Source organism: Rhinatrema bivittatum, chromosome 1, assembly GCF_901001135.1.
Source record: "Rhinatrema bivittatum chromosome 1, aRhiBiv1.1, whole genome shotgun sequence".
In the NCBI taxonomy this organism is placed as follows: Eukaryota; Metazoa; Chordata; class Amphibia; order Gymnophiona; family Rhinatrematidae; genus Rhinatrema; species Rhinatrema bivittatum.
Window position 1 is genome coordinate 67,556,332 of NC_042615.1, and position 24,326 is coordinate 67,580,657.

General features: G+C 41.0%; 1 protein-coding gene across 1 annotated transcript; it reads right to left on the reverse strand.

Moving 5' to 3' along the window:
- Positions 1-4,162: 4,162 nt before the first annotated feature.
- Positions 4,163-23,444, reverse strand: LOC115098582. The gene is made up of 2 exons (XM_029615289.1): positions 23,429-23,444; positions 4,163-8,294 (listed from the first exon to the last, which is right to left on the reverse strand). The coding sequence occupies exon 2, from the start codon at positions 6,108-6,110 to the stop codon at positions 4,887-4,889; it is 1,224 nt and encodes a 407-aa protein (XP_029471149.1). The 5' UTR covers positions 6,111-8,294; positions 23,429-23,444; the 3' UTR covers positions 4,163-4,886.
- Positions 23,445-24,326: the final 882 nt, after the last annotated feature.

Consider the following 24,326-nt stretch of genomic DNA (forward strand, 5'->3'; position numbering starts at 1 on the left):
ATAAATAACCAAATAAGTAGCAATATTCACTCATCCAGTTAAGTTAATTGCTCTTATCTGGCTAAGACCAGCTCTATGGCTGTTTAAATTAGCCAGATATAACTTATCTGGCTAAGTAGCAATTTGTGCACAGATATTTAATGGCATATCCCTTGTAATTTAGCAGGATATGTTATATGTGGCTAAGTTACTTAGCCGGATATGGCTGAATGTCGGGCCCATGGTTTCCTTGTCCACTTTAGATCTTCTTATCTCTTACAACTTCATCCATAGAAAACACATCCTCACCAGTGAGTGTGGGATAACTAGAGTGTAGCTCCAGTATAAACTGGCCAGATGGAAAAATACATCCTGAAGAACAAAAATGATAAACTGGGTTCCAAATAAGTCAAAACTTCAACTGTAATCCAAACTCTTAAAAATATCCAAGTCTCTTGAGTTCTTTGCTCAAAAGTCTCAAAGATTCTCTTCACCCTTGCTGTACCTAGTCTCTTGGGCAAAAAGATCTTTGATCCAGTTCTTCGGGATACCGGGGTATGCCCGTCCCTCTGGAATTGGTCAATCTTCATCCAAAAATCCACTCAAAATCCCTTTCCTCCAAAACACTTGCTTTGAATGCTTGAGTTCCTGGGGGAATCTCCAGATCTTCACTCTCCAGTCACCTTCCTATTCCTCAGCTCCTAACTTTTCAAGCCTCCCTCAAAATCATTTTAAAAAACCCTCCTACAGCCCATTGCTGGAAAGAGTATTGGGGATAATGTTAGTGACTGGCAAAGTCCGATCACATACTTTGTTTTTAATAGTATGTGTCTCCAGGCAGTATCCTACTTCTTAGGCTTCCAATCCATTCAGAATTCCCCCAAATCTACTCATTGCCATTTATGATGGGGCTCTGAAACTAAGGAACTATCTGCAGCTACCTAGAGTGTCCTTCCATATTTTAACCCATCTCCTTCATCCAACTATTCTAGACATCACATTAAGACTTATGGGCATGGATCATGGTTCAATCTGAAGCCCAGCCAGTTGACGTTGCTGTTGAGCAATGTCCAGGACACTCTCTGTCCCGTGGAATGTGAATGCTGCACTTCCAAAATCCTCAGACCTCTATCTGCCAGAAAAGCAAAAGCGAGTTCCAGAAATGAAACCCAGGTTAACTACATGACAGCTTCCAGTCCATAACTAGGCCAGTGGACCAGTTCATAACTTCTAATTTATAGAATAAAAAATATAAAAATAGTTCTACCATTCCTAAATTGTATCTATAAATACTTTGCATATGTTACAATTTATTCAACATTTGACCCTTCAATTTATAATAAAAAGAATTGTTAGAGACACGCAAAAATATCCAAAAGTGTTCTGCTTGAGTAGAACTAATGCTACAAATCATTTTTACTATGTTTATAAAACAAGCACAAAATAAAGAATTAGATGACAACAGAGTGTTGAAGTATCAATAATTCTGACCCAATTAAACAGCAGTAATAATTGACTGCATCCAATTTCCCAGTTATAATAATGTATTTATTTATAAACATTTGATAGTCTGCCTTTTTCCAAGGATGATCTCAAGGTGGATTACAATCAAATTTAAATTAAACTTAACGGGTACAACAAAAACAACATTCATTGCAGGGTCTTCTGCAGTCATAATTGAATTACATGGACAGTCATGATAGCATTACAAGTTTTTTTCTTCTTCCCTACCAAGCAATCTATGGAAAGGCCTGGTTGAATTATTTCCACTGAATTTTCAATTAAATTTAACTCTCTACAAATGCTTGAGAACATCCACACCGAAATTGGAATTTTGTTTAAGATAAATGTGCCTGTCAACATACTTTGGGGAACTGGCACAGTGATCCAACATATAAATCTTTTCCTCACCAGAGAGAGTTGTAATACTAACTTAAGGATAGAATAACAACCCTTTTTTAAATTACTTTACAGATAGTTTCACAATTGCATATTCTTCTTTTGTATGATGGGTACAATACCTTTTTCCAGTCATGACATTTTATCTGTTGTAGCTAGAAGTAGTATAGATTTGATTGGAGATGGCCAACTGGTAACATAGTGACTGTATCATGTACAGCATTTTCATTAGTCTTTTTCAGGGTCAGTATTGCTGTTATGGAAAATTTTACCAGAGGCCTTTCATGTTCTTCTGCAATTTCTACATTTAAATAAGTTATCTGCATCACTTTTTGAATTTAATTTAGCAGCTTCAGAGATTTGTGTAATATGTTGTGTATTGAAACACAATATTTGCAATTGTAATTTTTGTTGTGTTTAAATTTGTTACTGGGCATTTATCAGGAGGTCAATATTCAAAAGTCATTTAGATGTCTAAATGGCACAACAGGCATATTCAGCCACTTGGTTATATAGCTATAATTTAGCTGGATAAAAAAGGGGTGTTTTAGGGGCGTCCCAGGGAGGGGTTGAGGTACATTTCCATCCTAGTGGCCTGGCAACAGCAGAAGCGTACTACTACTATGATGGAAGCGCTGGGCCCGGCTCGTGGAGAGAGGCTACCGATCTAGGAGACAGCTACTACAAATAAAAGGTATGGGGCAGGTGAGGAGGGGGCAAGGAAAGGAAAGGGTTAGGGTGGGCAGTAGCGGGGGCGCTGAAGACAGCAAGATATGCGCTTACAATAAAAGGAGAAGTGGGAGTAGAGTGTGAGGGAGGGAGCTCCCATCCAAATATATACTGATCCTGAAAAAGAACTTAAATAAATATATATATATATATATATATATTTTTTAGCAGTGAAAGGGGCCGTTTTGGGGAGAGGGCGATGTCATACCCTGTAGTGTCTTTGGAATTGGAGTGGGAGAGAGGCGAAGGACAGGCCCACAATGTGGTTTTTTTAAATTTTTTTAAAGGAACCTAACTTACTCCTAGATGTATCAAGCCACGTTGTTTTCTCACAGGAGGGTTCCCACTATCACGGTGGGGTGTTGCCACAATAGTGGGGCCTAACCACCCCAAAAAGCATTGTGGCTATATGGAGCGTTCCTTTGTGTCGCGAATAAACACCGAGGCACAAAAAAACATGATGAGCGGTCCTTTAACGCGATGAGCGCAACAGTCTCACGGGATTGCCATCACCTTAAAGGGCCTCTGGCCCCCCCAAAAATGGCTGCAAATGGGGAGGTTGAGCGGGAGTCAGTGTTGATCCCCATCTCAACCCAGGGCCCCGACACAGAAACATTGACATCTCTACAGATATCATAATGGATGAAAAGTATAACTAGAGGAGTAGATTTGTGTTTGTACCACACAAATCTAGTCCTCTAGTTATACTTTTATAATCACTACAAATCTTTAAAGATGTCAATTTTACTCTGAGTACCTCAGAATGTTTCCGTAACACCACCTCCTAAATCCTCCCCCCACCTTCCGAAACCCATCCAGATTCAAAGTGCCTCTTTACACTGGTACATAGAGAGTGTCAAAGAGAGTCTATATGGAGGGGCGCGCTCTCTCTCTCTCCAGCATGCAAAGCGAAAAATAGCACATATGCAATAAATTTAGCACACCTTGTGGAAATTTCCTATGTGGGAGCAGGGTAATTAACCTAACTACACCCCTTTTTTTTTTTTTTATCACGGGTGCTATTTACACTATATTTATAGCATTTTGATAAATCTAGCTAAATTCCAGCCAGTTAGAATTAAGCTAGATAAGTGACCAAATATTCCTTCAGCTGGCTAACATCTGATTTAGCTGGCTAAATGCTTCTGAATATGGACCACATCAAGTAGATCATTGCTGGATGTTGAATACACCTGCGTAAGCATCCAGGCTACACTGATGTTCCAGTTTGGTTCACATTACTCTTGCAGCTACACTAAGTTAAGACTCTTGGTGCATAAGGAAAACATGTAGGTGTTGAGCAAATTCATATATTTATTTCTTTATGAAGAAACAAACAAAGGAAGTACCTCTAGATTTTCTTCCATGGATGTAAGCCTTTCCAAGTAGTTGCCATGTTGTTCTGTACAAGTCTTCTATGTCCAACTGCCACCTGTCTGGTTCAAGATACTTCATAAGCTCTTCCACGGTGCCAAAGCCAGCAATAGCATTATTTAGCAGGTCTAACGGTAATGCTGAGGGGGGCATCAAAGAAGGACTTGCAGGTTCTGGGTGGTGCTGCAATAAAACAAGGTCATTAGAAGAGCTATATTATCAGAAAAAATGCATTTTCCATCCCAAAAATAAATGCAATTAACCTCTTTATGTGAATCATGATGAAATACTGAACCTGTAACAAGAATTAACAACCCAGAACACAAAAATAATAGGAAAAAACAAGAGCATAATGATCTGCTAAACAAACAGAAATGTTACATAATGATCTTCTAGTGCTTCAAACTAAAACATTGTTGCAGCTGCAGGTAAAACCTGGTTGTAAAAGTTTTAGCAAATTGTACATGTAAAGCTGCAAAAGTCATGATCAACCTCATAGGTTCTTCTATGCTTTCCTGAGACAATTCAGTATTTCAAAATGCCCATAAAATTCATAGCTGAAGTTCAAAAATTCATAAACATTTTCACCACTGTAATAACAAAGAACCTTTTCATAAATTAATGGAGCACTTCCTTATCTTATTTTTTGTTTCAATTCTTTATTTTCAGTTTTGAAACTTTTCCAAGATTTAAACTCTTTACAGAAAAATTGATGTCTAATACATAGAAATCTAAAATATAAATAACGAAAAACTTCTAAAGTTCATATAACATCTTAATGCATTTTAGACATCATAATTATAGGATAATAAGGAGATATCAACTAAAGCATTTTACAAGAACTTAATACAACATTATTCCTATTTGTGACTAATTAACTGAGCAATTCGGAACCCCTTCTCATTCTACTCCAAAACTGCTGCTGATACCTGTGGGGAGTGAGCAACCAAAAACTCTTTTAACTGTTTAGGCTCTAGAAATATATAATTATTGCTTTTATAAAGTATACAAGCCCTACAAGGGTATTTTAAGGTAAAACGGGCCCCAATCTTGATTAAATCTGCTCTCAATGATAAGAATTCCTTTCGACGTTGTTGTGTCGATTTTACCACATCCGGATAAACCCAGATGGGAAAACCATAAAATTTTGCCTGCCTATTTCTGAAAAACATCCTAAGTATATTATTTCTCTCTGAGAGAAAAGCAAAAGAAATAAGTAAAGGTTTTCTTTGGGAAATCTCTAACTCCAGAGATTGCTCTAATATATCTGTTAGGTTTAAGGCTAAATTTGGCTCTTCCATCTGGGTAACCTGATGTAGGTAATATGCCTTCACAACTACGGGTAATGCAGCTTCAGGAATCTTTAATATTTGCTGCATATATGTTCTAAACAAATTTAAAGGTGCAATATCTTTAATTACTGGAAAATTTATTATTCTCAGATTATGAGCCCTCAGAGAATTTTCTACCGCTTCTAATCTTTTTGACGTACTAATTTCTGACTCTATCAGTTTCACCTGATTTTTCTCTACCACTGTAATCTTACTTTCAAGCGACTCTGTTTTAGCACTAAAACGTGTAATTATCTCATTATTAATCATTGTCTGTTGTTTGGTTTCCAACGTAACCTGTGAAAGAACTTTAATTGAACTTTCAATAGATTTCAAGATAGACCATATACCTTCCATAGTAATAGGGTCAGATTTCTTTATCATAGAACTAACAGTTAGAGCTCTAAGCTGCTCATCTTTCCCATCAACAACAGTTCTTTCCCCCCTTTCTTTACTTAAAAGTGACGTATAATTAGCAGCTCCATAAGTCTCTGGTGTAGAAGTCATTACCAATTCCGGTTTATCAGAAGTTTCTGCTGCTGCTGTTGCCATTACAGGTGACGGTATATCAATATCTCCAGGGTAGGAAGGCTTCTTTGGAGATCCGGGGCTCAAGGTGATATCTAAAGTCAAAGGGGGTGGTATATGCTCCTCTACCAACCCCTTAGCGACTGAGCTTTCCGGTATTAAGGGCCCAGGTACTGAAAAAAACCCAGGAATCTGTAGTTGCCGAGGGTCTATTGCTGGTGAGCTTACTATCTCACCCCTCAATGTCCCTTTTCTTTTTGTATGAGGCATATATAATGAATATAATTATGCAAATACAGAAGATCTTATTTCTGGGTTTGTACAGTTATGCTCAGTTAGTCACTTTTAATCTCCTTATTGGGAGGGCTCATGGAAGAGAGGAAGAAACATATAAATTGTAACATACCAGATAGAAATTGCTGTGGGGCTGTCCAGGGTAGAAAAAAGATCAAATTTTTCAAAAAGAAGTGCCCAAAGTTCTTCCAAGCCGCGCGCGCCAAAGGGGCGCGCGCGGCTTAGGCAGCGCGCCGCAGGGGGGGCGGTTTTAACAACTACCGTCCCTTCTTGATGACGTCAGCTTCCGGGCCGGCAGATGGCAATCCTTCAGGGCTCAGCTGTTCCTTGGCCTCCGGATCAGAAGGTATCTATCCCTCGGGGCTCAGCTGTTCCTTAGCCCCGGCTTCCGCACAGACAGAGTAGAGTTCTCCCTCCTCTTTCCCTTCCTCCTCCTTCCTTATCTTATTTGTGTTAGTCATATCCGGGACTCAAAACCCCCACAAATTTGGGTGTCAATTTTAAGAACAAGGCAAATCTGGTAGCTGCAAGATTCTTCTGTCATGGAATCATATGCTAACAGAAAGAGTCCAATGTTCCTGCCAGTAGATGATTTAGCAGAGGAAAAAAACCTGCAAAGTCCAAAGCTAAACCATCTCCATCTCACTTCCTGCACTCACATAGCCTTTCACCAGCCTGTACTTACCCCTCCTCCCATCCCCAATCTCCCCTGCACTGGACAGTGGGAGTCCATCCTCACCACTCTGGATGATACATTTGCAAGAGAGCATGCAAGTTTCAAAAGTTCAGCTGTGAAGTTACAGCACGAGGTACTGGCAGAGCCAGTAGTGGTGTCTGCCGCAGCGAGGAAGGGTTCTTGCTGTTCCAGTTCAGGCGATAGAGAATGGGAAAAGAGTATGTGAGAGGGAGAGCGTGATGAAACGAGAATGTCTGGTATATGATGAGAAGTCTGGAGTGCAGGAAGAAAGATGATTTATGGAGGGAGTAATGACAGAAAGAAGGTAACAGGAGGAGAAGGTTGAGGAAGAAAAGGATGCAGAATGAGTGGTAGAGGACAAGAAAATGCAGGGAGAGAGGAAAATGTTTTTGGTGTGAGGGAAGGAAATGAAGAAACAGAAACGGATTGTAAGGAGGAGAAGTTATGGAGAGAGGAAGAAATAAAACTGAGTTTGTATTTGTGGAAAGCAGCATAGTAACATGCCAAATGAAGGCAGATAAGAGACCAATTGGCCCTTATAGTCTGCTCAATTTCCTTCTCTAGTTCTCTACCACTTAGGATGGAAAAGCATATAATTCTCAAACTTAAATCAATACCAGTTCTTCCTCCCCCCACATCTTTTATCATAATTGTCAGCTTTGTTTCTACCACCTCCTTCAATATCTGTCCCAAGTATGTTTACATTTTGTTACAATGCTGGCCTTCACCATCTTCACTTCCTCTTTTCTTCTTAAAAGGTCTACAATGAATCCAGCACTCAGGCTTCCTACAAGGTCTTACCACTAAGTTTTGTAATAATACACACGGCTGACAAAACTAAAGAAGCTGTTGTGTGAAACATCTGTGCTTGAGTCACACAAAGGGAAGACAGAAAATGCCAGAGAGCGAAGAGGAGATGGTGGTAGCAGAGGAGACAAGCAAAACACACTTCAACACGTTTCAGATAAATCCATATTTATTTGTACAACACAAAACTATTTACAATGAAAAAAATCAATAAAGAATGCTACTGTCCATGTTGTTCTACATTCACAAATGTAAAAGGCACAATGGTGCCTGCAAATGCAAAAAAAAAAGGCAAGTGCCACAAGTCCTTAGTCAATGCCATAGTAACACAGAAAGTTGTCTACATGTCTTCGAGTCCTACATGTTCTCACATGCTTCCCACCATCTTCAAAAGAACAGTAGCAGCAGGCAAGACTGCAGTAGGTTAGGGATTGGAGAAATAATCCTGGAATAACATTTCTCTTCAGTACAGACTGTCCAGGCTTGGCACTGTCCAAGGGGATGGATCTGTAATCATGGGTATTGGTGGTATAGGCTCTAGTAAGCTGTCATAGCCAGCAGGGTTGGATGCGTGAGGTTCTCTGTGAACTGAAGAGTCACTGGGCATCAGTCTACTGAGAGCTTCCATTCTGGAGAACTTTGCAAGTTGCTTGGTTCTGTAAAAAGATGGAGAGAAGAGTAAGTAATCTGGTAGGAGCATATGCATCCCTTCTGCTGACACAGCAAAACTATAGCCCTTCTATAGCTTGGCCCCTGCTCTCCAATCTCCCTTTGACTGGAATATGTGAATAGATCATATTGTTCCCAGTTGTATTAACTGGATACCGAGCTGGTAGGCCCCCCAAAATATCCCATTGCCCCTGCACCCAATAGGTCTGAAACCCCCTGGAGTTTTGAAAGGCTACTGTTTGTAGCACTGATGAATGTTTGGTGTGTACTGTAATAAGTAATTTTGTAATGCAGGCTACTCACCAACTCATCCCAGCTTTGCTACAGATGCTACCAATGAGGATTATGTAACAAGGCCGAGGAAATTGGATCCCTGGTGGTTAGGTGTTGCTCCTCCACCATAAGGCGAATGTAGCATATGCATCCACCTGTTGGAAGACTTGTGTTTATGTTTTGGAAGATGTGTTTTATTTGTAACCCCCCCCCTCCCACCCGCACCCCTGGGAATGGAGTCTTTTCTAGGAGTCCACAGGAAACCCAACAGGGCACAAGGCTGGGTAGGAGAACATAGCAGGCCTAGAGGCTGTAAGGTAAGGCAGAGAGGCCCAGGGGGGTTGGAAAAAAAAGCAAGGAGGCCTGGGAGGCCAGAGAGCATGGCAAGGAGGCCTGGGAGACTAGACAGCAAAGGAAGGAGGCCTGGGAGGCCACAGGTTGAAGCAGAAGGCCAAAAGAGGCAAGACAGGAAGCCTGAGTAGGCCATAAAACAAGACAGGCAGCATGGGTAGGCCGCAAGGCAAAACAGGAATGAGAGAACAAGGTGGCCATGTCAGGGAGTCAAGGTGACTTGATGAAAAGAGAACTAGCTAATGACAAGGCAGGGTTAAATGGGGATGGGACGTAGGTGTGCTCTAACCAGTGAGGACTCCTGGTAGAGAGAAGATTGCAAGCAGGCTGGACCATGGCACAGAGAGCCAGTGTAACAGGAGAAACTGTGTCAATCGTGAATAATATGTTTAAATCCACTGCTCAATATGTGGCAGCGATCAAGAAAGTAAATAGAATGCTAGGAATTATTAGGAAAGGGATGGAGAATCAAACAGAATATCTTAATGCCTCTGTATCACTCCATGGTGTGACTGCACCTTGAGTATTGTGTGCAATTCTTGTCACTGTAACTCAAGAAAGATACAATAGAATGTTAGAAAAGGTGCAGAGAAGGGATAACCAAAATGATAAAGGAACGATTCCCCTTTGAGGAAAGGCAAAAGAAATTTGGGATTTTCAGTTTGGAGAAGAGTCAGTTGAGGGGAGTTATGATAAAGGTTTATATAATAATAAGTGGCGTGAAAAGGGTAAACACGAATTGTTTGTTTACTGTTTCAAAAAGTAGAAAGCTAGGGGACTTAAATGAAGTTACTAGGTAATACATTTAAGACAAATAGAATTTTTTTTTTTTTTTTTACTCAACTCATAATTATGCTCTGGAATTCATTGGCAGAGGATGTGGTGAAAATTGATAGTGTAGCTGGGTTTAAGAAAAGTTTGGACAACTTCCTGGAGCAAAAGTCCATAAATCATTATTAAGGTGGACTTAGGGAAATCCATTGTTTATCCCTGGCATAAGCAGCTTGGAATCTATTGACCTTTTTGGATCCTGCCAGATATTTGTGACCTGGATTGGCCACTGTTGAAAACAGGATACTTGGCTTAATGGAGCTTTGGTCTTACGCAATAATGCAAATCTTATATTCTTAACCACTGCAGCAGCCTCACATAGGGGTGCTGAGGAATAGATGGTATGCTACTCTCATACATTCTATCTATAAGATCTTTCTGCAAACCTATACTTTAGTAGACAACCCGATTGGGTGCTACATATATTTTATGATGTGGTGGATTACTCTAAGGAAGCTGATTTTAGTGGCCATTCTTTGTCATATACACTCCTTGGCTGCCTGTGCTTTCCTTGAGCAGTCTTTGTTAATAAGAAATGCAGCATGCTAGATGAGTAACTCCATAAGGAGGTTTCCAGCTTGGGTATAACATGGCATGCATAGACATGGCTTTGCTGCAAGCTCAGTAGTGCTTTCATAATCCTTCTGCTGGGATTCACTATTCTGCTCCTCCTCAGGGCCCTCCTACAGATCTTCCAAATCCTGAGTATCTTCTGACTGATCCTGAGACATGGTGAGAGCCTTGTTGTAAAGGTACTGCTTCTTGGCATCAAGATTACTGCTTTGGCAATTGGTGTCCTACTTCAGCAATGAGCACAAACAGCCTACAGGATATGGTTTGCTGCCTTTTAAAATGTTTTAAAGGATGAAGGCGGGGCCAACAGAGGAAGCATACTGAGAATATTCTGTTTAGCATGGGTGCTCTGAATAACATGTATCTACCGTCATGTTAAAAAATATGCCAAAGAGCACAGCAATTAAAAAGCTCCAACTTAATAATATGCTTACATTGTATAATGTGATCATGTTTTTTTTTATTCTCATGCAGGCTAATAGTGTGAGCATATTTTTTTTTAACTTTTTATTTATTAAGAAGCAACACAAAACTTACAACAGGTGCATAGTTAAGTCTATAAAGAGCTTACAAATCCCTCGGTACATAGATCCCCAGATACATGACTACCCTTTGCTTTTTAAAAGCAATGTGGAAAATATGTGGCCAGAGCCACCCACATAGGAAATATCTCTGGCTTTATACCTGGACATTCTCCCATACTCCCAGAGGAGACCCATCCCTCATGAGTGATTTGGGCTGGAAACAAAAAGTAGGATATTGTCAGCATACAGACATATCACCTTGCTTAAGACAAAAAGAAATCTGACTAAACCAAAGAAACTAAGAAAATATAACAGATCTGGTTTAGTCAAATGTTTTCATTTTAGCATACAAACATACAACATGCTCCTCTCCCCCCGCAGAAATACCCACTATATCAGAGCATTGCCTTATTTTTATAGCCAATATCTCGATAGCCAGATCAAAGAGAAGCGGAGACAGCGGACAGCCATGTCTAGTGCCAATTAAGACAGAAAATGGGCTGGAACATTGCCCATTAGTCAAATCCCATGCCTTAGGGTGGTGACAAAGTGCCATGTTCCAGGCCCAGAATGACACAGGCAATCCAAACTTCTCCAATACCAGGTGAAGAAAGGGCCATCAGAGCCTATCAAAGGCTTTTTCTGCATCTAATGCAATCACACACTCCTCAGTTTCTCGGACTTGGCCAATAATAAGACACTGAACAACCGAAGTGTGTTAACAGTTGATGACTGCCCCTTAATAAAGCCATTTTGGTCCAGATGAACTGTCCTCCATAACCAACTCCAACCGGAATTACAGAATCTTAGCAAGGACTTTAACGTCCACATGCAGCTATGAAACAGGCCAGTAAGATCCTGGATCCATAGCAACTAGTCCCCTTTTATAGATTAACATAATATTGGCATCCAGCAAAGTACTGTCAATCTCAGGCAAATGTTGGAAAAAAGTAAATAACTCTAACAGGAAGGGAGGAAGTTTCTGCAAAAACCTCTTATAAAATCTTAAAGTAAAGCCATATGGCCCTGGACATTTCCCATTCGGGAGTTTCACTGCAGCTCTGAACAACTCTTCCAGTATTACTGGAGCCGACAACTTCAGTCAACCCTAGTATAAAGACCTCTTGAAGATATTTGTTTAATATGGTAAGATTGCACTCCTCCTGGTCCACATACAACTCAGTAAAAAATTCTTGAAAAACCCAGTTGATTTCAGATAATTTGTGGGTCACAGCACCATTACGCCCTCAGATCCAGTGTATAAGTGTCTGTGTGGCGCTCTTCCGCAGAGCCCTAGCCAATAGGGTCCCCATCTTGTTCGTGTTCACATATTTTCTGTCTACCAAATTAAAAAAACCTCTCCACCCTTGAGACCTGGAGTCGCTGTAATTCGCCTCTCCATTTCTGCAGCTCCATATAAACTCTTGAGGAGCATGTAGCCTTATATTTTATCTCCAGTAATTTAATCTTCCTCTCCAGAGACTTCTCCCTCTCCAACCTTCTTTTATTTAAATGGCTGGCAAAGCTAATAGTACAGCTCAAATAGTCTACTGGTATATAATTCAACAACTTCAATACAGCCACATTCAATACATAAATATGTGTAGTACATTATTTATGTAGGACCCACACTTCACGAGTTTGTATGTCAATCAAACTCAAAATTAGTAATAGGTCTCTTTGCTTTATTTTTATCAATTTTTTGTATTTGACAAATTTTTTAAATTTTTCTAAAAGTCATTTCTCCATATGCTGACAAACTCCAAAGTAGATGCTCATTTCAAAACGGTAAATATTCATCTCTGTATAGCTATCAATAGTTCAACCCTGACATGATCATGTTTCGAACCACAAAGTTCTGCCTCAGGGTGAATCCTTTTCTTTAAATCTTCACAAAGGCGAAACATTCTATCAGCTCAATATCAGCTATCTTATTTTTCTTATGCAACCTGACTTGCGATTTTGACTTGCTTGTGTGACTATTAATTGTCTCTTGAATACATTGATTGTAGTTGGGCAGATTTTGTGAAAGCTAATAATACACCATCGCAAAACTGCTTTTAACACCTCCCACAATACAATGAAAGACTGTGTAGCCTTTGCATGAACAAGCTGGTAGTCCCAAATCACCTCTGTGATGATTTCTCAAAATTGATCATTACCCAGAAAGGAAGTATTAAATCGCCATTGCCTGTCTGATTCTAGTTCCTGTGACATGTTCAGCGGGAAAAGCACTGGGTGATGATCTGAGATACTACAGACCATAATATCCATATGCCCTACCATCTTCACCAAAGAAATCACACACAATAATTAATCTATTCGGCTATAAACATTGTGTCTCAGGAGAAAAGTAAATGTAGTCTCTACTGGAGGGGTACTAGACCCACCAGGTATCAACCAGGCTCAGACGCTGCATCAGCAATTGTAACCCAAGATCTACCCCTTATCTGACCTAGTGCCTGAGGAGCGATCCAGCTCCAGGTCCAGACACAGGTTCAATCCCCACCCATACTGGACAGGAGTGATGAAAAGTTTCCCAGTAGTAATCAACTCCCTGTAAAACCCCTGCTGGCCCTCATTTGGCCCATAAACATTGATCAATGCAAACTTTTGTTCATATATAGCACATTCCATAGCAACATATATGCCTCTCAGATTAGACAAGAACTTTCCAACCATTAAGGGGAGAGCTTTGTGGACCAGAGCATATACTCCTCTCCTGTTACAATTAAAAGAGGAGGAGAATACATGTTCCACCCATTTATACCATAGCTTCATATGCTCCGACTGTGAAAGGTGGATCTCCTGCAAAAATGCTATCATTGTGCCATTGGCTTTCAGAAAATTAAGTATCCATCTCCACTTAACCAGAGTCCCTATGTCTCAAATATTCAGGGAGAGAAAACTAACCATCTTACTAGCCATGTCGAAGGTGTTAAGTCGGGTTTAAGCCAAAGCTGTAGTGTTGCACTTGCCTCATCCTTTTATTTAACTTCCTTGCCCCCCCCCCCATTCCCCAACAAGCCCAAACCTCAAACAGAATCCCCAATATTCACAGCCACAGGGTATAGCGAGGAACCTTCTAATTACCAGCCACCACCAACTCCACACTGCCTCCTTGCATCAATCCCCCACCCCCTGACTTGTCAGTTTTCATGGGTGAAGGAGCTCCTGAGACCAAGATACTTACCAAATCACCAAATTTTAGACCTTGAGAATTCCGTTCTGAAATACACAAACTCCCCACAGCCCTCCTCTTTCTCCTGTAGAACAAAATAACCTTCCCTGCCCCTCTGGTTCCTCTCTCCCCCCTCCCACCTAGCACCAGAGTCCACCCCCTGCAATGTCCATTGTTCAGTGGTATCGTGATCATTACATGTGTTGACTCGCTATATGAAACAAAGATGGTCTCCTCTTGGTTGTTCCAGCCGCCTCACCAGGACAGCATAAAACAGTACTGCCGAGCTTTCCTCAAGGTTGTGTCACACTCCAAAGGCCCTCCATCCATGCCAACGGACGCTACATGGTCAGCTGTTACCAGCTGAAGCATCAGGCTGGCAAGGAAGATAACAACGCACCGCCCACCCTTCTTCCCCTTACCAACCTCACCGAACCTCACAGTAATCAGCTTTATCATCCCCATTAATAACAGCCCTTCCCATCACTCCCTCCCTCCCCCATCATATTAATTTTACATATAATCAAACCCCTCCAACTTCAGCCATATTCTCACCCTGTGTAAACCATGGATTAGATCAAAAGGATACATGGCTAAAGGTCGGGTCTCTCCAAGGTCTCTGGCCTCCATTTGTGAACGAAAGGCATTGTAGCTTTAGGGTCCATGAACACTGATGTGGTGCCATTGTGAGTGTTCCTAAGCCTTGCCAGCAGAGCATAGTGCAACACCTTCTTTTGCAGCTCTTTCTTCATATCCGTGAAGCTGTGATGTCTTTTCAAAAAAAGTCCTGAAAAAAAGAAAATGAATTTCCCCTGATAGGTGACTTCCTTAATTCTTCTACTTGCCTCCAAAATATAATTCTCGTCATTATAATGGTGGAGCTGCATGATCATAGCTCAGGGTCAGCCATTTTCCAAAGGATGAGGCACCAGTGCCCTGTGCATTCAGTCAATTTTTTATCAGGCCATTCTTGCAGTCCAGAGCCATTTGGCTAAAAAGCCTGCTGGATCACCTCCTCCAAATTTGCTCTGAAAGGCCCACAATGTGTAGATTATTTTGGTGATTTCTGCTCTAGGTTCTCTGCCATGCATCTATGGGCCCTTTCCAATACTTACAAATGCTGCATGGTTGAGGTGAGGGAGAGTTCCATATCTTCTATGTGCTCTACCACATTGTCTACCCACGCTGTTACTTCCTCCCTGTTGACACAAGCTGCCCCATCCGATCAGTCACCGACTCAAGCCACACATTCAGGCTAGAGTGAATTTTGTCTGCCATTTGCTGCATTACAGTGCGCATAGTGTCCATCATCTCACTTGGTAGCTAATAAGACCTCCTCCTCCGATCCTCCCCTCCTCTGGTGCCATTGATTTATCTACCATAACTTTCCAGCTAGAGCAGATCAACTGTAAGGCTTGATCCTCCCAAAGTATAGGGATCAATTTTCTTTGTTCCTTTTTCAGCCACTGCTGACCCAAATCCAAGCTGTGGAAAAGTTTTAAATATAAAAATAGATTGGGGAGAGCGGAAGCTAGTCAGGTGTGCTACTACTCACTACTACAGTTTCACATGACTCACCCCAAGCACGTTATACATGGCATTTTTTTCCTTGAATAGACTACATTTTTTCGCAAGTGGTTTCTTAATGCATCTGTTAAAATTGTTGGTATCAAGGTACAGTATACAGAGAAGATACAGAAAATTAACATCTTTAAAACTGAACAGATTAAATTAAAATTTGCATTGATAGGCAAGGAATATGAAGTGAATTGGTGTAGTAATGAGAAACAATGAGGTAAAGGTATCTTGCCATTGTTGGCTAGCTTATGAGTTGGGAGAAAAGAAGAAGGGATACAAAAGATAGGGAGCAACAGAGCAAGCAAACAAGAGATCTGGATACAGTGGCATTTTCAGAGGACTGTCCTAGTATTGTTTTGCATCTGGATAATGGGTATGAAGAGAAACTGCAACTTTCTGGATGTACCGACATAGGAAAGACAAGGAAAGAAAGAGATCCGAAATTTGGACACAGAGAAACAAAAGCAGAAATACATATTTTGGCAGAAGCTTGATCACATGAGTTGTAGATACAAAAAATATTGATAACGATAATGATAAAAGATTATATATATCACAGAAGTGTGATACAAAAGATAGTACAGGATCAATGACAGAATCAAGATTGGAAAGTGAAATTATATTCAATGATGGGCAAGGGCTTCAGAAGACATGTACTTGGAAACTGAACACTTTGGTGTCTTTATTTGCCAGCTGGGGTCACCCCCGCACTGCACAAATCTTAATACCCATCTCCCCTGCCTTCTGCTTTCCACACACAGGGCCTGAATAAGTATACTAATCTTTCATTACTTCCTTCCCCCCCTATTTTTAGTCACCTCTCCCCCCATCGCCTTTCCTTAGTTACCAATATCTCACCAATTACATGTCACTTTCTCAGCTACGGTATGTATTTATTTATTTTGATAATCTACACCACTGAGTAAATATGCCATGCATAGCTATTAATTCCTTTGACTGCCATGTTATATGTACATGTATGTATATAGTTTTGTCATATATTGACAACTTTTCTAAACAAAGATCTACATAGTAATTACTCCACTCACACCTATTAGTTACATTAACTACCTAGTATTATTTTTTCACCTGTATCTTAATTGTTGTTCACTAAGGGCCTTATTTTCCAATATTGCATTGGTAACGCATTAGGGGGCGTTACCAATGCAAATGAGGCTTCTTTCGTGCAGTGGGGAAACATCATGTGCGGCAATGTTTTCCCACTGCACGATGATTCTTTCAGTCTTTTATCGCAGTGCACAATATTTTGATAGTCCCAGACAGCCTGTTTGAGAGAGAGAGAGAGAGAGAGAGAGAGAGAGAGAGAGAGAGAGAGAGAGAGAGAGAGAGAGAGAGAGAGACTTACTATAGTGCCTATGCCCTACATAGGTATTTTAACCCCTATAGGAGGGCCACCTACTAACTCGGGGTGGGGATTAGGTATGAGCGTCGGGGGCCACTTTCGCATTCCACATGAGACCTACGGACAGAACAGTGGTCTCTAGTGCAGATTTGCTGGCTGTCGGAGTGAGGACGCTCACTCCAAGAAGTGGTTTGGGCAACGTTCTCTCTACCTAGCTTGATGGACACTCTACCTGGGCAACAACATGCTAGGTGGAGAGAATGTTGGCCAAATCTCCGCTTGGAGTGAGCGTCCTCACTCCGACGGCCAGCAAATCTGCACTAGAGACCACTGTTCAGTCCGTAGGTCTCATGTGGAATGCGAAAGTGGCCCCCAACCCCCGACGCTCATACCTAATCCCCACCCCGAGTTAGTAGGTGGCCCTCCTATAGGGGTTAAAATACCTATGTAGGGCATAGGCACTATAGTAAGTCTCTCTCTCTCTCTCTCTCTCTCTCTCTCTCTCTCTCTCTCTCTCTCTCTCTCTCTCTCTCTCTCTCTCTCTCTCTCTCTCTCTCTCTCTCTCTCTCTCTCTCTCGCCTGGGACTATCGTGGATGGCAGTAATCCTTTTCAGGCCTGTAACGCAGTCCATTACGCGAGGTTGTAGTTATTAGCCGCGCTAACACTGCGGCTGTTTCGCCGCACACGATACACAGGTTCCTGCTTTACATATGCTCCGCCCCTGACGACCAAATCGCGTTAACAGCTGTTAACATGATTTGCGAATTTATCGCATGCGGTAAAGTGCTTGGAAAATGAGGCCCTAAGTTATATGTAAAGCCTGTTGCTGAATTGCTGTTCACTGTAAACCGATTAAATGTTCCAAACGATTATCGGTATATAAAAACACTGAAAAAATAAATACATAAATACTTCTATTTATGCCTGAGCCCAAATGGTTCCAGTGCACAGGAAACCTAAGGCTATGCTTCATGAGGAGCTGTGAAACACTAGCAATTATCTGCAATGAAAATTTCTATACTGTTGACGAAAAAGATCTGTAAGCGTGATCTCTTTTATTATTGTTCATGAAGAAAAGGCTTTGAACAGGGCTCCAGCTTTTAATGGCTAAGAATATAAAATGGTGTTACTATATGTTATTAATTAGCATTAGATGATGAATAGTATATCATAATAACATGGTGTATGTTCTATAATAGCAATAATAATTAGAGAGGACCTACAGTATAATGCATTTCTAAAACTTAATTTGTCCTGTCTCATTCAATTCCATACTATTTTTCCTTTTAATATGGCATATGACTCTACTTCTCCTCTTAAGGGGACCATAAATAACAAGCAGAATGTCAGAAATAATTAGAGCAAGTGGAGCTATAAGCCCTAAAAAAAAAAATCTAACTCCATTATGCATGATTACTCCCACCTGCAATTTAGGTAACTATGTGGTTTTGAAAGGTGCTTTTCATTATAAAGATCAGTTATTTCTATAAGAAAATTATTGAGCTTATTACTGTTTGGTATATGTTTTTTTTTCTTTTTTTTTCAGAAATAAAACTTAAAGGGTTAAATCTGTAGCTAATTAAAATCCTGAAACTTAAAAAAATTATCAAAAAGAGGCAGAATTAATCTGGGTACATTTTCTCTTAGAAAATTCTTTGATACCCTTATACAAAAATAGATTAAATGACATAATATAAGAAGACCCTTGTCTCAAGTTTGCATTGTGTAGAGGACACAGAAGAGAAATCTCAATATTAAATTAAAATTCCTACTATATAATGCATATTCAAATGTTTGAAATCATTTGGGATACAGTAATACAATGCAAATACTGTGGCAATGCTAGTTAGGTTTCAAATACTAAAGTATAATTCTTGATAAGTGGTCTCATTTTTTATTTATTTTTTACTGAAGATTATGCTGCTTTATGTATCTATCTATCTATATATAAATATATATATGCCAGAAATATATCATATGCTAATCTTTATTGAGAAATATTATGACAACAAATACACTATCATTATCTGGAATAAGTTTATGATATGATCTAGGGATATGCATTGGGATTTTTTTAGTTTTGCTTTCATTTTTTGCTGTATTGTGGCTTTTTTGTTTTCTTAGGATGTTTTGTTTTTTACAAGTTTAATTTTATTGTGCACAATTTGTCAATAATGGCGAATTGTGCGCACTAAAACGAAATTTGGGAAAAAAACTAAATTTCATCAAATTTTCTATTGTTTTACTTTACAAATGAAATGAAATGGACAATTGTGTTGAAATGGGCAATTTAGTTAAAAACAAAAGCACATCCCTAATATGATCCCATCTAATGTGAGAAGAAACACTGGAATGCATCTCTGAACTTGAAATCTGTCTCGTTTACTATCGTTCCACTTTGTGAACATAATCCAGATGTGTAAATATCTCCAGATGTGTAAATATCTTTTAAAAACTTTTTTTTGAACCCTGCTATACTAACTGCACTAACCACATCCTCTGGCAACAAATTCCAGAGCTTTATTGTGCATTGAGTGAAAAAGAATTTTCTCCAATTAGTCTTAAATGTGTTACTTGCTAACTTCATGGAATGCCCCCTAGTTCTTCTATTATTCAAAAGTGTAAATAATCGATTCACATCTACTTGTTCAAGACCTCTCATGATCTTAAAGACCTCTATCATATCCCCCCTCAGCCATCTCTTCTCCAAGCTGAACAGCCCTAACCTCTTCAGCCTTTCCTCATAAGGGAGCTGTTCCATCCCCTTTATCATTTTGGTTGCCCTTCTTTCTACCTTCTCCATCGCAACTATATCTTTTTTGAGATGCGGCGACCAGAATTGTACACAGTATTCAGTGCGGTCTCACCATGGAACGATACAGAGGCATTATGACATTTTCCGTTTTATTCACCATTCCCTTTCTAATAATTCCCAACATTCTGTTTGCTTTTTTGACTGCTGCAGCACACTGAACCGACGATTTCAATGTGTTATCCACTATGACACCTAAATCTCTTTCTTGGGTTGTAGCACCTAATATGGAACCCAACACATTGTGTAATTATAGCATGGGTTATTTTTCCCTATATGCATCACCTTGCACTTATCCACATTAAATTTCATCTGCCATTTGGATGCCCAATTTTCCAGTCTCACAAGGTCTTCCTGCAATTTATCACAATCTGCTTGTGATTTAACTACTCTGAACAATTTTGTGTCATCTGCAAATTTGATTATCTCACTCGTCGTATTTCTTTCCAGATCATTTATAAATATATTGAAAAGTAAGGGTCCCAATACAGATCCCTGAGGCACTCCACTGTTTACCCTTTTCCACTGAGTCGTTGTGACCTCGGCCTTCGTCAAGGCTGGAGCCCGGACCCAGACCCAACGCCAGTGCCTAGATCTGGACTAAGGTCCAACTCTGGGCCTGGCCTGGAGGCCAGGTCCCATGGCTGAGCCTCTACCTAGGGTCAGACCCAGGCCCAGAGCAAAGGCATCAGAACAGGTCCGACGTCTTCTTTTCTTCTTCAACTGATGCCCTCCACTGTGGTCGTGCTGGAGTTAACTCCAGTACATTGACCCTAGCAGACAACGCCATTTTGATGAATGGTATTGCGTCGGGCCTGTGTCTGGGCTCCGGCCTAGGCTGAGGCCCAGGTGTCAGGACCTAGCATCCGGGACCCAGACTTTGAGACCCAGCCTGGTTGCTTCCGCAGATACCCGATGCGGGAAGGGGGGTAGGGGGGGGGTTTGGGCTCTGCTGATGCGTTGGCCCAGGCTAGGCCAAGACCCTGGTGTCATGCTCAGACATAGGCTGTGGCCCCTTCTTTGGGCCTTTGCCTATAATTTGCATTCATTTAAAATGAATGCCACAAATAAGGTTCTTTACATTCGGGGGGCCCTCGATTTATTTTGTGTCCCGCCAAGTGAAAAGAAACGGCCTTATTCGTCACGTGTTGCGTATTCATTTTAAATGAATGCACATCCCTGTGGGCAGTCAGATTTATAAAAGGACATTTCTTCAAATAAAGCATTGCTTTACTCATGGAAGTGCCTTTACCCTATCTGGGAACAATGATTAAACAGGATGGAGGACTTCAAGTCCCACAGGTATGTTGCAAATGCAGGTCTACGAGCATATTTTCAAAGGGAAACTCCGCATGGGGGTTTCCCTTTGGAAATCCAATCAGGAGGGGGTGTGGCTACGTTTACACCCGCTTTAAAGCAACTGCAAATGGAAAGTCTACACAGAGCTTTCAAAATGAAAGCCCAAAGCGTACTTTCCCTCCCCCAACCTAACCACTACTGCTACTACTTCTAAACATTTATATAGTGCTTTCTGCCATACACAGCACTGTACAAACAACACATAAGAGGCAGTCCTTGCTTAATAGAGCTTACAATCTAATCAAGATACTATTACTCTTTTTAGAAGCAGCTAAAAATGCTGTGAACACCACGGGATGCTTTCAACCTTAGTGAGGGGAGGCACAATTTTCAGTTGGGCTTCTTAAGCAAGTAAAGAGCTGTTCATGCACATAAAAAAAACTTTGAAAATTTCTCTCTGAATAACACAAACAGGAAATCATTCTTACTAACTGAAATCTGCAATACATTTGTGGTGAAATGAGTTGTTATTGCCCAATGGAGGATCTTTCATTCTGCTTCTATCCTCTGGCCAATCGCTCTCATCCCCCACTAGTGTTTCTCTCCCCTTACCTTTCTCTCTCTCTATAGTCCTTAGACTGGTGCCCTCATTCTGAAGTCTTTTTCCCCTTCTCATCAATATCTCTCTTCCTCCCCCTCTCCCTACAGTCCCTCTCTCTTTTGTCTCTCTCCCTCATTCTTCCCCACAAGCATGATTTCAGCCCTCACTGTCTTCTCTCCCACCTATTCCTCCTTCACTCTCTCTCTCCATCATCCACTTGCCCCTTCATTCTCCTCCCTCCCCCCACCACTCCCATCTCACTTGCCTCTCTCTTCCCACCACCTATTCCCTCCTTCCCCGGTCGACCTGACAGCAGTGACTGCCTGAGGCTTCTGCAGTCTTGCAGAACCTGGTTCAATATTTGTTGCTTCTTGTAACATGCTTGCACACAATTAACACGGGGCAATATATAGAAACATAGAAACATAGAAATGATGGCAGAAGAAGACCAAACGGCCCATCCAGTCTGCCCAGCAAGCTATACACTTTTTTTATTTTTCCTCTTACTTGTTACGCTTGGCTCTTAGTACCTTTTAGTTCTTTTTCCCTTCCACCCCACCATTAATGTAGAGAACAGTTTTGGAACTGCATCTAATTGAATATGTAGCTTAGTTAGGGGTAGTAACCGCCTCAATAAGCAAGCTACACCCATGCTTTTGTTTACTCGACTATGTAATTCAGTCCTTGTTGGTTGTTGCCTATATATAGATCCTCTTTTCTACATTGCCCCTGCCGTTGAAACAGAGAGCTATGCTGGCTATGCGTTGAAAGTGAAGTATCAGACTTTCTCCCCTGCCGTTGAAGCAGAGAGCTATGCTGGCTATGCGTTGAAAGTGAAGTATCAGACTTTCTCCCCTGCCGTTGAAGCAGAGAGCTATGCTGGCTATGCGTTGACAGTGAAGTATCAGACTTTCTCCCCTGCCTTTGAAGCAGAGAGCTATGCTGGCTATGCGTTGAAAGTGAAGTAACAGACTTTCTCCCCTGCCGTTGAAGCAGAGAGCTATGCTGGCTATGCGTTGAAAGTGAAGTATCAGACTTTCTCCCCTGCCGTTGAAGTAGAGAACTATGCTGGCTATGCGTTGAAAGTGAAGTAACAGACTTTCTCCCCTGCCGTTGAAGCAGAGAGCTATGCTGGCTATGCGTTGAAAGTGAAATATCAGACTTTCTCCCCTGCCATTGAAGCAGAGAGCTATGCTGGCTATGCATTGAAATAAAGGAAAGGTATTATTGTCTAGGATTGAAAAAAGGAAGGGCAATCAATGAGCCAGTGCTTAACTCCTTGTGCTGCTAAGCTAAAAACCTGGGTGAATGTTCAGGTCAGATTCCAGCTCCAGTTGACCAAGAAAGCACCCTTCCATCACCTTCCCTGCAGAGATGGTGCATGTATTATCACTCTTACAGTGAGCAGTCGTAGAACTGTGCTGCAAATAGGGTCTTGGAACTGCATCCTGCTTACTTGGAACACAAGCGGCACAAGTAAATACTGCTCAAGTATTAGTTTTATGTGGCGAAATACAGAGTTATGCGATAATGAGAGCTGGAAGGGAAGAAATGAGTAGACAGACTTGCAGGGTAAAAAAATACTGGGTTGTTAAATGCTGGAAGAAATAAAGAACTACAGTTTCCATGTTTTCATCTATAGACCAGTAATCACAAAAGCAGGAAAAGAGGACATCCATCTTTATACACAAAGTGCTGTAAATTTAGGCAGTCCAGTTAAAAAAAATGTACTACCATTGTACTTTTCCATTTAGCTTTGCTCTACCCCTGGAATGGGTAGGCTGGAATGGTTTCTCAAAGTTGTTGTGCTGCCACTTCACAAGCCAAACTGGTAGAAATCACTCTTTGTAACACAGAAGAGAATGGAGAGGCTTCGTTTTTCCATACTAAAATAAACAGTGAACCATTAAAATGAAAGCAACGTTAAAAATCCATGGCATGCACCATTCATCACCCGTAGTGCTAACAATGATTTAGTGCAGAAACAACACTTTCCGCTGTAACCAATGACCAAACACTTGGAAGATCTCCAGAAGGAATACACAGGTCAGGATGATAAACGAGTCGGAGCATGTGCTGTATTTTCAAGCTCGTACGGAACAACGAGCTGTGCAGGCTGCCAACCTGAATAAAGTAGTGAACCTGCCATATTAGTCCACTTAGATGCGTTGAAAGAAAGGTCAAGCAAACTGTAGGTGATCTCGCTTTATAGAAGTAACTTCATGCATTTGCATCCAGCTCGCCAGCATTCTACTCCCTTCATTAGATCTCATGGCAAAAGGAGCTAAAAAGCTCTGAATATACAAATTTATTATAGGTTGGATTATACCATCATTATTTTCAAGGCTGTCCGGTTATAAATTTAAAAACATGGGCTGAGAAGGTGAAATGTGGTGGAAAGATGGATGGACTTAGGCAGGGATGGGAAACTCCAGTCCTCGAGAGCCACAAACAGGCCAGGTTTTCAGGATATCCACAATGAATATGCATGAGACAGACTTGCATACAATGGAGGCAGTGTGTGCAAATCTTTCTCATGCATGTTCATTGTAGCTAGCCTGAAAACCTGGCCTGTTTGTGGCCCTCAAGGACTGGAGTTTCCCATCCATGGCCCTGGGCGTTCTTCCGGCCA